We start from the raw sequence: 17,546 nt of genomic DNA on the forward strand, positions 1-17,546 counted from the left end.
TGGGGCGGCCCCGGGCACAAGGACACCCAGCCTCCTGTGCTGTCCTCCCGCCACTGGAGGCCCGAGGCCTGGGGCATGCAGTGCCCTCAGAAGGTTTTGGGCGGGAGGTTCTTTGTGCTGACACTCAGGTTCTCCTTTCAGGGCCAGCTTGTGACCAAGGATTACCCGCCGTATGCACTGGCCATCATCGGGCTACTCGTGGCTTCCTCCACCATGTGCATCCCTCTGGTGGCCCTGGGGACTTTCATCACACGTCGCCTCAAACGGGGAGACACAGCCCCCAGGGCCTGACAGCCGGGCCTCCCAGAGACCCTGTCAGCTGCCAGGTCCAGGCGGAGCCGCCTCTGCTGCTGTCTGAGACAGTGACTCGGGAAGCCCTCAGCCCATTGTCTTGCTGAGTCTATAAAGGATTAGGAGGGTGTGAAGGGAGCTGAGTCCCTCAAGAGGAACCCCGACCCTGCTCGCCAAGCCATCTCTCTCCTTCCCCCTCCCCTTGGGGTCACACCCAGATGCCCGCCCCCCAACCATCACCAAAGAGGCAGGGTTCTCCAGGCAGTCTTAAGACAATTGCTTGGCTCTAGGAAGGTCCTAGAACTAGGCCACACTATGAGCTGAAATGTGACTATAATTTTTATGGAATAAAATGTGAGCAATGTTTGTTTTCCTGTAGAGATCTCGAACTATACAGGGCAGTTGTATTGTAAGGGCCTGAGATGACAAATCTGAATGTCATCAGTACACAATTAGTTCTCTTATTTTCAGCCACGTTGAATAGGCAACCCCTGTGTTCTCCTTCACTAAGGGGACCAACTGGCCGTGAAGAAAGGAGGCCTTTGTTCGGGGCTCACCAAGGGGGTCACTTTTCCCTAATCCGAGCTCCCTCACAGTGGGTCCAGGACTAGTCCTCTCTACAAAAATTGCCCCAATTTAAGGGGAGGGTATAGCTCAGTGGTAGAGCGCATGCTTAGCATGCATGCGGTCCTGGGTTCAATCCCCAGTACCACCATTAAACTAAATAAGTAAATAAATAAACCAAATCCCCCCCCAACAAAAAGAAAAACAAACCAAAAATTGCCCCAACTTACAGTTTGCAACCTCATACCAACTTTGGCGGGGTGACATGGGGCTTCGCTGCAGACAGCCCCTGCCCCGCTATCTCAGTGGATGGACCAGCTGTCAGAGCCTCCAGGAGGATGGATGTGAAGCCTTGTCCGCACAGACTGAAGCTTCTGTTTGGACATGATGGCCAGCTCTTTCTAGGAAAGACCATCAATACGACTTAAAGTCAATTTTAAATGATCTGTGCGTAAGTTTTCTAGAATGGATGTATCTCAAACAGAGCATCTTGTCACTGAAGACGCCATATTTACGATACAGCATCATCCACCATGGGAAGGTCACCTGTCTTGCCTTTTTTTTTTAACTGCAGTAAGTAGGTCAAGGTCATCCCTGAAGTGCAAGGAACCCTTCCTGCTCCAACATCTGTGCTTCTCTGAGACCATGGACTTCGGGAAACTTTCTTTGGGTGGATTTGTACAGACATCTTTAAAGACGCTTAAACACTCACTTGGGACATCAGCTGGAGATGTCTTTTTTTTTTTTTTAACTTGTTTTTCATGCTACTAATGTCCCTATAAGTAAATCAGGCATGAGAAAGGTCTTCTGCTGTCTTGAGCTGCCATCTTATCAATACCTCCAGCTTCTCCAGAGGTCCAGGTATAATAAGGTCACGTGGCTTTAAAATGCATGCAGCAGTCAGACCTGGGTGTCTCATCCGAGGGCTCTTTGGTGTCAGAAAACCTCAGTGATCAAGGCTGGAACAAGAGTGAGCACACTCGAGGGCAGCCCTGCAGCACTGAGTCTGTTCCTGAATCCCTACAGGTCAGTCTCCAGCTCAGCCCCGGTCATGGTCGCTGTCTTACAGTAGAGCCGCCCCTCCTGGGATCAGTCATCAGCAGGCTGTTTCCGCCCCGAGTGCCTGGTACCCTCAGGGATGTGGAGACAGCCTTGTTCTCGAACATCACTTTGTTCACAGTAGCTGTACCTCAGTGCCCTCTACCTTGCCGCCCTTGGAACCACCTGGGAGCATTTAAACTCCCAGTGACCAGTCCACGCCCTGGAACAGACAAATCTGAGAACCATGGCCCCATTTAAAAAGGAAATTGTGTTGTGCATTCAGGCACATTTACATCAAAAATGGCCTTTAAAAGTTGGAAAGTATTTCTCATTGTATGGAAAAGTCACTTCTACAGTATAATTTTTGCTCACGAAAGTCAGAGAGATGAAGTCTCATTATTATAGATGATGTGTCCCAAGTGAAAATGTCTCCAGTTTTGATCTGGTTTTATTCTGGCTCCTGAGACTTTAGTAAGAGCAGAACATTTGGCAGTAATCCTCCTGAACCACCAAGTCCCGTCTCAGAAACTCCCCAGTGACTGTTTTGTAGGGACCGCACAACAGCGGTCACCTGACGTCTGCGCACTCTCCTCTGATAAGCTGGAGAGAAAAAGGCACATTCGACCCCTGAGCCCTCAGCACTAACCACAGTATTGTGGCCAGATCACAGACTCCAGAAAGCTTTCTATTTATACTAAAAGCATACCAACTCTTGACTTAGAAACTCTTGACTTGTCTAAGAAATCATATAGAGAAATATTTGGGTTTTTAGCAATTGTCATCAATAAAACCCTAAACAAGTATGTCTCTAGGTTTTTTGTTGTTATTTATGGGTTGCGGTTTTGAGAGCCCACTATTGACATGAGATTTTTCTCTCATTGTGTAAACATATAAGTTCATTTTGTGAAAGAAAAAAAAATAGGAAAATAGAGAAGGGAAGGAGAATCCACCTGGTCTCTTTTCTGTTGCCCTTCCCACGTTCCCGTCGTCACACGCAGTGAGACCGCACAGGTGCAGCACATGAGGACACGAGAACAGGAGGGGTAGAGTCCAGAAGAAAAATTAGGAAAAAAAATTTCCTGGATTTAAGCAGAATGTGAGCTCTTCCAGATTGCTGCAGAATGTTTCCAGCCCCTTTGAGAGGTGTCCTGGGCAGTCTGCCCGTTTCGGGGTCCCTCCTTGGCTGAGGCTGTGAGAACTCACAGTAGGTTTGAGTGCAACCTCAGAACTGTCCTGGGGTGGAAAGAGGGTGTAAACAATTGTGTTCGAGTTTTGTATGAGTTGTTTTACATACAGAAATTTATTTATGGCTGTTCCACTTCGTAGATACACAAGCTGGGGCAAAGAATTAATTACCCAGCGTTTTCTACTCGACTCACAGTCAGAGGAGGGAGAAAAAAAGAATTATCAACTACTTGTTAATCATGAGCACGTGGCCCCCACGCCGTCCGGTGCTTGAGGATTGATAATGTTAACTGCTGTGTTGCCTCAAATCCAACCAATCAGAGAATTGCGGAAGAGCAGGTCACGTGCCTGGGAGGGCCCGCCCTCAGCTGAGCCGTTAAAAGGGCTCAAGCGAAGCGCTTCCGGTTTCCGGGGATTTTGAGGCAGGAAGCGTTTGTTCTCCGTGCCCGGCTTTGTAAAGTTTTTTCCAGTTCCAAACTAACATTTCGGTTTGTTTGGCCTCACGTTGCAGCAGGCACGTGAATTTTGCGTTCAGTAACGATTTTGGTGACGCCGCACAGGAGTCTGTGCCTGTGGCAGGTCAACTCCGGCCCGGGGCAGCCCCTTCTCTCGCCGCCCCGGCCGAGGCTGTTTGGAGCTGAGAATCTTCTGGAGCTGCGTCCACACTCCACGTCGCCTGAGGGTGAGTCACTCCAGCTTGTGCGGGCTGGGGCTTCCCTCAGCCTGGTCTGGGCTCATTCCCACAAGGAAGGGAGCCACAGTGGGCTCATAGCATCCACTCTGGGTCTGTTGTCTTTCGAGAGCTGGGCCCATGTGTTTGGAGGCCTCTGTCTGGGAGTGGAAGTGGAATATCTCTGTGCGACCATAGCTTACTTGTTGTTTGTGGTTTCGTGTGTCTGGTTGTGCGGTGAGCCACTCCGGCTGGGCAGGACGGGAAAATTCTTCTTGCTTCACCTGGATTCATTCCCTTCTAGGAAGTGCCTGGGCTCACTGGGAGCCACTCGGGGTCCGTTCTCTTTTGAGAGCTAGGCCACTCTGGGAGTGGATGTGGAATTTGGGGCTATACCTTGTCTGGTCCTTTGTCGGACCATGTTTGTTGCTTTCGTGTGTGTGTGTGTGTGTGTGTGTGTGTGTGTGTCAGCACCTGCATTGGCTTGTTGAGACATCTTTGAGTAGCAGAGCCCACATGTGACAATGCCAGGGTATCCTTCCCTGGTGCACTGGGCTCACCGGTGGCCGAGCATCGGTTGGGATTTTCCCTTTCTGGCCTTGGCCATTCATTCGGCTTCCTCTCCAGTGGAGCATTAGTTGGGGATCTCCCTTTTTGGGGCTAGGGAACTGTGACCCTGAGAGACCATTTTGTGGCTAGATATTTGATGACATTGGCTGTGAATATTAAGTACAGACGATCAGAGCTCCGTTCCATCTTGTTGTCCTCCTAGGGTATATTTTGCAAAACAGGGAGATCTTCAGCTATGCTCCCAACAATGCAGGAAAATGAGTTTTTTTTAATTGTAACACTGTGTGGGCTCAGGACTCCCTGAGATCTGGACAGCAATGGCCCTTAATGGCTCTGCTTTTACATCAAGTGGGCCTTTTGCCATTGCTTCTGTTTTCATCTTGAGTGGGTGGGTGTGTGTCTCAGTACCTGAGTGCAAGTCCTGTTCTCTTCCGGATTTTGCTGAAAGTGAGGCATGTGTAAATAATACGTATTTTATCGTTTATTACTATTATTTCTTTAAACTGAAGTGGATGTTTGGGAACTAGGGGGGAAAAATCCATGAAAATAGTCAAGATGGTTGGGTTGTATAAAAGTAGTTAGCAGAGGAATTTGCGTTTCTCTTTCTGTGCCTTTGTGATGTAAATAATCTACTTGGGATCTCAAGGGAAAAAAGTTCTTTTTTAAAACTATGTGAAAAACGGTAAGATCTCTGATTCTGTCTTTGTGTAAAAATTAACGGTAAAAGAGCTCTATTTAATTGACTAAAACGTAAGCACTTGTATAATAGGGAAAAACAACTCTGATCCTGTATTAGATCTGTTTCCTTTACTTTAACCTTTGTATTGCTTGTTAATCACAGATGTTGCCTATAGGTTAAATTAAACATAATGGCCCGTCTCTGGGAGCCCTGCCTCCCAGGTAATGAGCATTAAGCTAAAATACCTTTGTTTAGCTCACAAAGTAAATGGTTCACCTGACCAGGATCAACTGTAAATGGTTGCAGGAAGGAAGAAATTAACTCCTTCCCTCGAGTCTGGCTAGGACCAGGCCTTTACCCCTTCCCCGTTTAGTATAAAAGAAGCCTGAATTCATCTTGTCTCAACACCCCACATCCCCATATACTGGCCTGGTGAGCAGAACGAGTTTGGACTTGGTAACACTTGCAAATTAAATACTTCTAAGTATAAAAGAAGCTAGACAGGACAAATTTCAGGTTCATGTGATCCAGAAAATACTCAGTATTAAATTAAAGCTAGCTAAAGATTGCTCGTATAATCCATGCAGACATGTCTTTTCTTGTACCTAGGTTTACTGAAGGTTAGTAGGTTTGTGTTTCTGTTGCAGTTTGTCAGCAGAAGGAAAACAATTAACTTGGTATGATGTAAATTCTTCTAGGTGGATTGGATGCAAATGAGATGGGAGCTTTTGGGTGAACTCTTTGGAAATGGTTGTGTTTTGGGAATGACTACTTAGAAGTGATCTCTCCGGATATTTGGTAACCTGACGTGAAATGATGGAGGTTTATTGAATGGCTAGGTCATTCCAAAACAAAGTAAGATACTGAATCATTGATTGCTGAACATTGGCTTCCGTTTGCAGAGAACCTGAGTATTTTGGACTATTGAGGAACGGTGTTACCCTGAGATAATTTCTAAAAATATGTGCTTTTCATAGAAAATATTATTTTTATTTGTTTGCTAACCTACAGAATGCTAATGTAAAAGTTCATAATTGTGTAATTACTGGATTTCACTGGAAATGAAGTTTTTTAAGAGTTGAAATTCTAATGAAACGTCATTAAAACTACTAAAAATATTTCAGTCTACAGTAGGAAAGTATGTTTAGGAAGGTATAAAAAAATGGAATTGCATCTTGTTAAGAGGGAAAAAATGATTTTGTCCTAAATCTGGGTTCTTTCTGGATAAAAAAAAAAAAAAAAAAAAAAAAAAAAATGAGGGCCAGACTAATAGGGATCTAGAAAGTTGTGGAAGGGGAGCCCTGAGGAATGGAGCTCTGTGTGTGGTCTGGCTGAGATTAGATCAAACTTAATCAGGTAAATGGATTTTGTTATTAAAAGTAGGCTGGTGCAGGACTAGATTTGGTTCCTCTCTGTTAAGAGGACAAGTTTATGTAGAGTGCTGCTTTTGATAACAGATTGTGTGAACTTCCTTGCCTTCTGAGTAATCTGTGTTTGCTTTTGAAATCTTTTGTCACTTTGTTGTAACCCAAACGTAGTGGTTAAAAAAGTAAAGTAGGAATTTATTAAAGGATGGACAGTATACTCTCAAGAGGAGAGCGGGTGGACTCAGGTGAGAGGCTGCCCTGTGCAAGTTAGCTACATAGGATGTAAAAATGAATAGGCAGAATATTCATTGGGGAGGGAAGGGTTTGGGGTTCTATTCCCTGATTATCATCCCAACTCCACCTTCCCAAAGAAAGGAGGGATTTTTGTCCTTACTTAGTCTGGATCGGAAGTGTCATGGTGTCGGTGCATGATGGGTACTTCTAATTTGCAAGGCTAATTTTATTGAAATGAGGACATAATGAGCATTGGAAATTCCTGCCTTTTCTCACCTTTCTCTGTCTCCAGGCCACTCATCACTCCAAAAGGTGTGACCCTTTATCAGCCCAAAGGTTCCTGCTTTCCTTTTTCTGCCCAGGGACCCCTGGTGCTTACATGATGTGTGGTTTCCTGTCTTTGGCTTGTGCCCCTCCTTTCTGCCCAATTCCTGCCATTTGGTCTGTGTCCCCTTCTCTGCTCATATCTAGCTATCTGCCTGCTCTAACATTTCCCCCTCAAGGAGTCTGGACCCTTAAAATCTTTTAAGGAGAAAAGGGATGATGGTCAGTCTTCTGTAACTACTTCAAGCTGAACATGTACGTAGTCCCTACCTGTGGGCCCAGATCTCCTTGCTATCTGTCAGAGGTAGGGGTCTCGGGGTTTTTAGTCATGGCAGGGATGGAGAATGGGGAGTAGAAGAAGGCAGAGGCCTTGTCCAGTGATGTTGATGGTTTTTATCTTCAGGTGGGATGGGTTGGAATCCTTGTTGCACCATTATTTGAAGTTGAAGTTGTACTTTAGAGGATAGAAATTTTACTAGGTAGTTAAAAATACAAGGACCAAAGTGAAAGATGAGAAATATGGTGGCTGTGGGGCTTAGAAATGGAAGAAGCCAGGTATATTCTGGAAGCCATCCCTTAAGGGTCTCAGTCCATTCCTGTTTTCCTTGGTTGTACCTGTGGAGCCAGGAAGCCTGTTTATAAATTTCTTTAACATTTGCTTTTACTTCTCTTGAGACATTAATATACGTGCACATTAATATGACTGCACAAACCCCTCCTTCGCTTGCCAGTACATAGTCCAGGGCTCGGCAATTGCCAAAGACCACCCCTGCCAGAGAACCTAGGGACTTTTGTAAGAGTGTGAGAATATCTCAGGTTTTTTGTTTTTTGTTTTTAGTGCATTATCCTGGGAGGTCAGGTCTTTTCGAGGTTGTCTCATGGTAGGCGAATCCTCTCCAAGGGGCAGCTGCAGCTACGGTCCCTATAATTCCTGCTAGTACCAGACCAAAAGCCCTTTTCTGTCTCACGTGGGTCACATTGAGGACGGTTATTTGGGCTACAGCCACAGTTCCCAATGTGCGGCCCCCATAGTGAAGCGTGTTGTCCAGATGTGAGAGAGCAGTGGCTTTGGTCATGGTAAGGTAGCTATCTGAGGTCCCACATAGCTGTAATAATCTAGGTGGTGCTGGTAAAACTGTGTGATTGGTTTGGTTACACAGCTGGAGAAAAGTTTTGGGAGGTGGGAGACAGTTGTGGAGGGGTCCCATCTGTATTTTGAATTTAGTTTCTGGTTTGGAGTATCCAGGAGGGGGTCCTATAGTCAGGGCGGGTGGGGGGCCTTAGGGGGATATCTGAGATAATAGCCAGCACAGAAAGTTCTGTTGGCAGTAGTTTGTGAATTGTCATAGCATACATGTGTGCTGTTAGGAGTGCAGGATGATGTGTAAGGAGGCTGGCCCACTACCTCACTCCAGTTTGTAGCTTAAAGATATTTAGGGGTAGGCTAATGTTTCTGTTAGAGCCTCAAGGACTGAAAAAGGGGTCTGTGTTTCCTCTGTTGTAACAAGGGGTGCATCCTAGAATTTGACTGCAGATAAGGGAGGTTTTGGTGATATTTGTAGCCTTTGAGTAGGGAGATGTGTTAACAAAGCAGAGGGGGCCTCTCCCATGTAACAATTAAAGAGAAATTTTGTCTCGAGTAATTAAAAAAGATTGGTTAAGAGCCTCTCCCATGTAACAATTAAAGAGAAATTTTGTCTCGAGTAATTAAAAAAGATTGGTTAAGAGAATACAGTGTGGTTGTTGCCTGGGTGGACCTTGAAGGTGGTACTTATGTCTCCTGGGGTGTGGGTTGTGGGTGGCAAATCCAGCAGAGAGAGATTTTCTCCTTCAGCGATAATCTGAGAGTTATTGACTATTATGTTATCTTTTCATTGTTAGCTCTTGAGATCAAAGAGATTGGATAAATGAGACAAGAACAAGTGAGGGTGGAGGTAGGGTCCCTAGCATTTTTTGAGAGGAGAAAGAAGGGAGGGAAAAAAAGGAAGAGGAAAAAAAAGAAGCAGCTGTGGGGTGTCTTTTAGATTTGGAGCGGGTTTTATTAAAGCCAGTAGGGCAGAGAAGTTCCTCCCAGGCATGGGTGCGGTGTTGACACAAGACTCATAAACAACTGTGAGGGCAACCAGGAGAACGAGGAGGACCGTGGGTATCCAGACCCACCAGAGCGAATTAGTCAGGTGGGCGGACAAGGGTACCAGCAGGCACAAGGGGAAATAATGGTGCTCAGCCCGGTCTGTGAAGTGCCTTTGTCCTTCTTAAATAAGAGTTTCAGGTCTTGAAGAGCCTCACTCGTCCACCTGGGCTCCTCTTGCTGTCCAAGGTCCTCTGTGTCCTGTGAAGACTTGGGGGAGGGGGAGGTTTAATTCTAGAAAGACACACCCAGTTCGTGATCCCCTGTAACCTTACTGCAGTAGGAGGGCTGAGAGGGACCTGGTAAGGCCCCTTCCACTTGGGCAATAGTTGGTCAGAGGGGGTCCTTGTCGCCACGTTTTTAGGAGGACAGAGTCTCCTGGTTGAACCTGAATGGAACCTGATTTCTGGCTGAGGCTTGGTAAAACCTGACTTCCATATTCTGTAATTGCCTTATGGACTTGTCCCAGATTAATTAGGTATTTAACAAGCTCAGTAGTGTCAGAGTCCACCAGTATATCAGAGGATAAAAAGGGTCTACCGTAGGTCATTTCAAAGGGGCTGAGCCTTAGCCCTGCTTTAGGTGCCACCAGGATTCTCAGCAGGGCTGTGGGTAAGAGCTTTGTCCATGGTTCTGATGTTTCTTGACAAAGCTTAGCCAGGACTTTTTTTAAGGTTTGATATGCCCTTTTTACTTTTCCTGATGATTGAGGCCTCCAGGCAGCATGGAGGTGGTAGCAAATGCCTAGGGCCGTGGAAGTTTGTTGCATAATCTTAGCCACAAAAGGGGGCCCACTGTCATTTTGTAAGGACCATGGAAGCCCAGGCCGAGGAATTATTTCTTTTAATAATGTCTTTATGACTTCTTGAGCTTTTTTGGTCCTAGTTGGAAAGGCTTTTACCATCCAGTGAAAGTGTCAGTAAAAATCAGAAGGTGTTTATATCCCCCGGAGGATGGCATCTGGGTAAATTCCATTTGCCAGTCCTCTCCTGGGTAAGCTCCTCTCCTTTGCATAGGCTGGAGGAGGGGTGGGGACCTAAGTTTCCCCCCTGGGTTGTTATAGTAACGTATATTGCAGGCCTTCGTGATTTCTAAGGTGGTTTGAGGAGGGCCCATGTCCAAGAAAACTTTTCCCACCAGGCTAGTCAAAGCATCCTTCCCCAGATGAGAGGAGTCATTTAAAATTTGCTATTGTGATGCCCTGAGCAGCATTATTGATTGCTCCTTAATCTACCAACCATCAGGGCCCATTTGGTATCCCCTATCTCTAGCCCATATTTTTTTATTTGTATATTGAGGTGGTGAAATGTTTTAGCTTTGGCCTTTGACCCCAACAATAGAGCAGGTTTCAGGGGAAAAGGGCCCAGCGTGAGAAGTCTGGACAGAGTAAGTGGCTGTCATGTCCACTAGAAACTGGACAAGCTTACCTGCCACGTCAGTGGTCACCCATGGCTCCTCCCGTGTGATGATGACTGTCTTCTCAGGAGCCTTGGGAGGTCCCAGGTCCCGTCAGTCAACCACTGCCATGACTGGCGTGGGGGAATTTCCCTGCTCCCTTCAGAGCCGAGGGCATTCTCTCTTCCAGTGGCCCAGTGTTTTGAAGATTGGGCATGGCCTCTTGGATGGAGGCTGAGACCGGCTTCCTGGGTATTTCTTGTTTCAGTGTTTAGGGCTCCCACAGCTGAAACAGGCTCCCCTTTTTGGTGGGGGTCTTTTGGGAGTACTTCTGAGGTGGCCAGGAGGTGGGTTAGGTCTTGTCATGACAGCTGCCAGAAGCTTTGCCTGCCATTGCACCCTTCGTAAGTCACGCTGTTCCTTTTTTTCCTCCTCAGCCAGGTCTCTATTAAAGACACTGAAGGCCATATCAATAAGATGGTTAAGAGGAGTTTGGAGCCCCATGGCAAGCTTTTGAAGCGTTTTACGATATCAGGGGCTGATTGGCTAATAAAGTGGGTTGCAAATACAGTATGTCCCTCGGAAGTGTTTGGGTCTACATTAGTATACTTTCTGAGGGCATCTACCAACCAAGCCTGAAATAGGGCCGGATTTTCATCTTGGCCCTGGGTGGTCTCTTTAACCTTATCATAGTTAACAGGTTTAATTATGCACCGTTTCATCCCCTCAGTGAGGCAACGGACCAGGTGGTCCCTTCTAGTGATGCCAGGCTGGCCTGGCTGATAGTCCCAGTTGGGATCAATCGGAGGCACTTCTGTCAAGCCCACAGGGTATTGCTGAGGCTGGGTGATGTGTAATCCGTCAGCATACGTTTGAGCCTATGCCCAGATATGGGTCTTTTCCTCAGTGGTGCAGCAGTGGGAAAGGACAATATTTAGGTCCTTCCATGTAGGATCAAAGGAGAGAGCCAGAGCCTGGAATTCCTCAGTGAACCAGCTGGGATCTTCTGAGAACTGGCCCAAACAAGTGCGACACTGGTTGAAGTCAGACAAAGAAAATGGGGTGTGGACTCTGCTAATTCCCTGAGGCCCACCTGCTACTTCCTGAAGGGGGAAAAGACGTTCTGGCTGCCCTTTTGGTGGAAGGGTACAGAGGCTTATAGGGTGCAGGAGGGGCTGAAGATGGTGAAAGAGTATCCAGACTTGGGTCTTCTGTCTGGAGCTTGTGTTCCTCCAGAGTTGCTATCATAGGGGGCTTTCATGTAGCCTGAATGGGTCCCAGCCAACAAGGTTCTGTTAGGTAGGATTTGCATAGCTCTGGGTTCTCTCTTGAGGCCATAAAGGCCTGAACATAAGGAACTTCCATCCATTTTTCCTGCATTTTGCAAAAAATGTCTAACTGTAGGATAGTATTATAGTTGAGGCTTCCATTTTCTGGCCAGGCCTCATTGTCCCTGAGTTTGTATTGGGGCCAGGCTGTGTTACAAAAGAAAATGAGCTATTTCTATTTTAAAGAATCTAAAGAAAATTGGTCCCAGTGACTCAAAATGCACCCGAGAGGTGAGTCCTTGGGGATGGGGATGGGGGAGGTGTTTACCGTAGTCCTTCAGGGGGAGAATGTTCCTGTAACAGGAAAGGAGCATTAATGTTAGGAGGTCCCGTTGGGACTCTGTTACAGACAGGACTGGTTCCAGTTGTTCCTGTCCACCTAGTCCTGCCGACCCTGGCCAATGTGGTGGTAGCAACGCCCCACATGGCAACCTGCTGTGCTTGTCCCAGCATCGTGGGAGCTCACTGTGTCCCATCCCCTATCTGAAGAACCCGAGGTGGCGACCTTCCTGAAGGCCCAGTGGATAAGCTCTTTTTTTGTGGGTGATGCCCCAGATCTCAGCACTCCAATCCCCTCTTCTCCCTCACACATGCATTTCGTTGGGGCTGCACATGGGGGAAGGGTTATGGTGGCACTAGGTGGAAGCATCATGCCTGTACTGAGGGGAAATGGAGGGCCTGGTATCCCAGTGGTTTGTGCTTTACGTTTTTTTTTTTTTTCTCCTGTTTGGGTCCTGAGTGGTAAATGCCAAGTGCAGTGTCAGCAGGGCGCAGCCAAGAGCATGGTCCTGGCTCTGCAGTTCTGTCCCATCTTAAGAGTGAGAGGCGGGGTTGGAGTGGGTGTAGACCCCAGACACACGGTGTACCTTGGAGGGATCTGTCAGACACCAGGACCTTGCACTGTGGCAGTCAGCAAATGATGGCCCCAACCCCACCGCGTCGCGAAGAATTGTCCCCCCACCGACATCAGGGACATGGTCCCCCAGGGAGCACTTGTGGCAGGAGGGAGCTCCCATAGGGACTGTGGCCTCAGCCACTGTGTGAGCTCTCTTATAGTCTATTTAAAGCTGTATTTATTTTTTAAACTCAGACGGCAAATATCCTATAGCTTGCTTGGGTCCTTAGGTGCCTGTGAAAGTTGTTGGGAACTTTCCTTGACAAGCCCTCTGTATATGTAAAAAGGAGAAATAAAAACCTGGCAGCAAGGTTTGGGAAGTGCTTGGTAAATTCTTCCTTCCCCCATCCCTTTCGCAGAGTAAGACATGAAAGTGCAGGAGATAGAGGTGAGATAGAGGAGAGGCGAGGAGACAAGGTTAGCCTTCAGGAGGGGGCAGTGCTATATTCTTAACTGTGCGCCTAGAGAATGCGGTGTGGAAATTGTTTTGTGGTGGGCGGACAGAACCATCATCTCTTTAGTCTGATCCATGATCACCTCAGCCTCACAGGAGAGACCTTTTTTAGTGGCCAGCTCCCTAGAGGCTTTTACATGTTTGATTTTTGTCTACATTTTTGTGGCAGTAGGCCCTACAGAAGTGACAGATGATAAGAAAGTAATACAGAGAAAGAGTCTCTCAAGCGCAAGGGAGGCGAGAGGCTGTGGCTCACCTAATCTCCTCATCTCCTGGCTGCAGTGCCAAAGATGTTGCCGGTGGATGCAACCGGTGTTCCAGGTTCTTGTCCCGTCCCAGAAAGAATTCAGAGGCAAGACGTAGTGGTTAAAAAAGTAAAGTGAGAATTTATTAAAGGATGGATAGTACACTCTCAAGGGGAGAGGGGGCAGGATGAGGTGAGCGGCTGCCCTGCGTTTCCTTGGCAAGTTACTTACATAGGGTGTAAAAATGAATGGGCAGAACATTCACTGGGGAGGGAAGGGTTTGGGGTTCTATTCCCTGATTATCATCCCAACTCCACCTTCCCAAAGGGAGGAGGGATTTTTGTCCTTATTTAGTTTAGATTGGAAGTGTCATGGGGTCAGTGCATGATGGGTACTTCATCTGCAAGGCTAATTTTATTGAAATGAGGGCTGAATGAGCAAAAGGTTACATTCAGACACTGAAAGTTCCTGCCTTCTCTCACCTTTCTTTGTCAGTCTCCAGGCCACTCATCACCCCAAAAGGTGTGACCCCTTATCGGCCCCAAAGTTCCTGCTTTCCTTTCTCTGCCCAGGGACCCCTGGTGCTTACATGATGTATGGTTTCCTGCCTTTGGCTTGTGCCCCTCCTTCCTGCCCAATTCCTGCCGTTTGTTCTGTGTCCCCCTTTCTCTGCTCATATCTGGCTATCTGCCTGCTCTTACAACTTTAAATTTTCACGATGACCTATGATTCTATTTGACTAAATGTTTTAAAAACTTTCATACTTATACAAACTTGCTGTCAAATTCTAATTAAAGTTCTTTTAACTTCCAGCTGACTCTGGGATGCTTGAGAGAGCCCCTGAGACATCTCAAGAGAAAAATACTAAACTAAGTAGTGTTGGTTGGCATGTTGAATTGCACAAGAAGCATTGTCAAATGAGTGATAAGCTGCCTCAGATGCTATATTCTAGAAATTATATAAAGCTTTTGACATTTAGATACATCCTAGTCTAATGCTGGCAGTCATAATTCTAGTTATCTTAAAATGTATGTCACAGCAACTTGAAATTTCTACATTGTAATCTGATCTTTAACCTTGCCTTTTTTAGTCTTTTGTCATAGCTTAGCTGGTGCTTTGCAAGACTGCTGAATCTTCAAGAAGATTCATAGAGAGGACTTTCTGACAAGCACAGGCTTCTTCTAAATCACACTGCTGAATGGGGTAAGATATCTAAAGTCTAATGAAAATTCTGATTTTATAAAACTGTCAGTAAAAGGGATTGATTGCATAGGATTGAGTGACCTGATGAAATGATTATGATTTTTTGGTGTTGTCAGAAAGATTACTGGCTTTCCATCTATTTTCTAATGGAACTGTCTACCAGATGTTTGTCTCCTTATCAATATTGCCCCCAATGTTTAGGATAGAAAGAGAATTTCCTAATGGAGTTGTCACAGAGTGTAACTACTCATGATGTGTAACAATGTCATGAGGTAAAACAATGTTAGCTTTAAGTCCTGCTAAGAGCACATGTAAGATGCCTGTGTAACAATTGGGTGTAAGTGATAAGATGTATGGCCGGTAAAGTGTTTCCCCATTAACGTACCTCTGAGCCTGTTCTTGATGTCTGGTTAGTTTTCCCCAACGTGGATAACTAGGCAAATACAAAGGAGGCCTATGAAGAGAAATATGTATAACCGAATCACTATGCTGTGTATCAGAAATTAACACAACATTGTAAATTGACTATACTTTAATTTAAAAAATTAATAAAGGAGGTCTAGCACTGAGGGACATGATCTAAACCTGGGGCAGGAGCTATCCCCACAGCCTCAACAGACAGATACTTTGATCATCAATGTTTTCTGTTGAAAGATTTGTAATCAGAAGAGGAAATGATGGAGAAACCTGCACAAATTGAGGTATTGTTGCTGAAAGATCGGCCCCCGTCCCTGACAAGCCAAATAACTCAGAGACAAGGACTTGGAGCTTAGAAGAAAAGAGGCAGCTTTATTGCTTTGCTGGGCAAAGGGGACTCACAGCTGGCTGGTGCCTTCAAAACTGTGAACCCACCTTGGGGGTGGGGTGTGAGTGGTTATATAGCCATGGCTCAAACAGTAAAGCATCGAAAACAAGCAGCAGAATCATTTTCTCATCAGAAGACAGAATGGCATCATGATCCCTCCAGGTGACCAGTTAGCAGATAGGTCACTTTATCTCGTAAGCACTGAAAGTGTGGTCTCCTTGGTAATTCAGGCTATTTTGTAAGGTTATAGTCCTGTGACCTCTCCTTGGAGAAGGACCCAGAGACCAAGCTTGATTATTACTTTCAGTGACTGGAATAAGGTAGAAACAGCAAGATCAATAGCTTTAGTTTTCACAACGGGCCTGGAACTGTGAGTAGCAACCGGTCAACTGACCATTTTAAGGGCAAGCATAAGAATAAGCAATCTGTTAGCCTAAGTGCGGCCATTTTATTAATCCTTCAAAATCCCCACTGTCCATTTCTCTCATTCCATTTCTAAGGAAATAGGGAGATGGGCATCGTGTTCATATGGCTGCTTCCTGCGGAATGGGGGCATTGTTTCAGGGGCCTTGAAATAGAATGAGCGAAGCTGATCTTGCCATGTGGCTGGGGGTTCAGAAAGAGCCTTGGCTGCTTGTTTCCCACACATTAGACGATGGAAAACAGTCTAAATATTAGATATATACCAACTCCTGTTAACAGAAGTGATAACAGAAACTGTAGAATTCCCATAAGTATAGATCTGAGACCCTGGGGTATCCATGAAGAGGCCAGAAAGCCAGGTGTAACTTGGTTGGGTTGTAACTTTTCACGCATATGCATCTGAATCCCCTACATTTTGTATTTGTTGTTTTATGTCCTCCAGGGCAGTTGCGATGTTCCTGGATTCATCTGGTAGGAAAGTACAACAGGCAGTACGAATCCAGAAACTCAGCAACTACAAGAGGAGAACTTAAATCCATAAGGTTGTAGCTACAAGCTGCCAGCAGGCGCTGCTTTGAGAACAGCTGGTGGCATTCTAATTTTGACACCGCTCAGAAAACTCAAGTTCGCAGCAATACAGAAACTTGTCTGAAATCACATCTCTATTGGTTACCTAATTTTACCTTGGATGTCTGAACTACAGACATCCATTTTGATTTTCAAATGCATTTTTCACCTTAATGGCCAAAGCAGATGTTACCATTAATGATTTTAGTGCTTTTCTAGAGAATGAGGAGATGCAAGAATTGGGGCTCATAAAAATCTTCTCCTGAAAATATCTAACTATCTGAAGGCCTGTTCAGCCAGTTTTCCCAGAGCACAGAGCGCCTCATTCCTGACCTCCACCCTGAGCTCCTTTCAGGGAGTGTCCGAGGTCAGCGGCTGCAGCAGCTCGTGATTTAATCCAAGCAGGGGTAGATGGCAAGTGCCAACGTGATCCAATCCTTGTGGAGGCAGATGGCGAGCGCCCCCATGATCATAAATTTGACCATGGCTTGGCATGGCCATGGTCATGGTGCTAGGAATGCTTATTCCCAGGTCAGGCGAGGATTTTGTCGATAGGCCACTTGGTGTGCTGTTATGGGACTAGGCCTTGTTAACAGTAGCAAAAAGTCTCTGGGCCCCCTGTCTTACTAGCTTGTTACGATCCAAGAGAATATTCCCTCTTGTTGCTTCTTCCCAAGTCTAGAGTCACACTATTACAATCATTGGTCCCATACAGAAGTATATATCTGACCTACTGTTTTAAGTTACCTAGTCATTATTTTATCAGAGGCTCAGTCACTATTTGGTAATGCAAGAAACAACAATTCTGTAAAACAGGCAAAATACAAATAATATCGTTAGCAGTATTAGTAAGGTCACAGGTAAGAATTTAAGCCAAGAACTTCATCAGGGACAGCTCATTGTATCCCCAGGTCATCTCACTTAGTGTGTTCTTCACCAATCCTTATCTTTAAGGAAAATGTTACACAGGCATTGTTCATAAGCAAAGATATGAGCAATTATCACAGTAATTGGCCTAGGGGCCTGGTCCGGTGTCTTGGGTCAGCTGTCTACCTCGGATGTCGTCGTCTTCTCATCCTGGTCTGGTAGCTGCTTCTCCATTTGAGCATTGTTTTAAGGTGAGCAGTTCTCTCTATAGATCAGTCCTGTGCAGGGGCTCTTTCTAACTGGAAATT

The 17,546-nt window shown here is 45.9% G+C and overlaps 1 protein-coding gene across 3 annotated transcripts in view; it reads left to right on the forward strand.

Annotated features, from left to right (window-relative positions):
• The window catches only part of SLC6A20 (solute carrier family 6 member 20), a 57,291-nt gene extending 54,592 nt beyond the window's left edge, over positions 1-2,699 (forward strand). For all 3 annotated transcript variants that reach the window (XM_074345050.1, XM_010945974.3, XM_074345051.1), the window contains one exon: positions 142-2,699. In XM_074345050.1, the coding sequence (XP_074201151.1) occupies positions 142-291 (150 nt within the window). In that variant the 3' untranslated portion in view covers positions 292-2,699. The remainder of the gene's footprint in view (positions 1-141) is intronic.
• The last annotated feature ends 14,847 nt before the right edge of the window (positions 2,700-17,546 follow it).

The sequence above is a fragment of the Camelus bactrianus genome, chromosome 17, assembly GCF_048773025.1.
Source record: "Camelus bactrianus isolate YW-2024 breed Bactrian camel chromosome 17, ASM4877302v1, whole genome shotgun sequence".
In the NCBI taxonomy this organism is placed as follows: Eukaryota; Metazoa; Chordata; class Mammalia; order Artiodactyla; family Camelidae; genus Camelus; species Camelus bactrianus.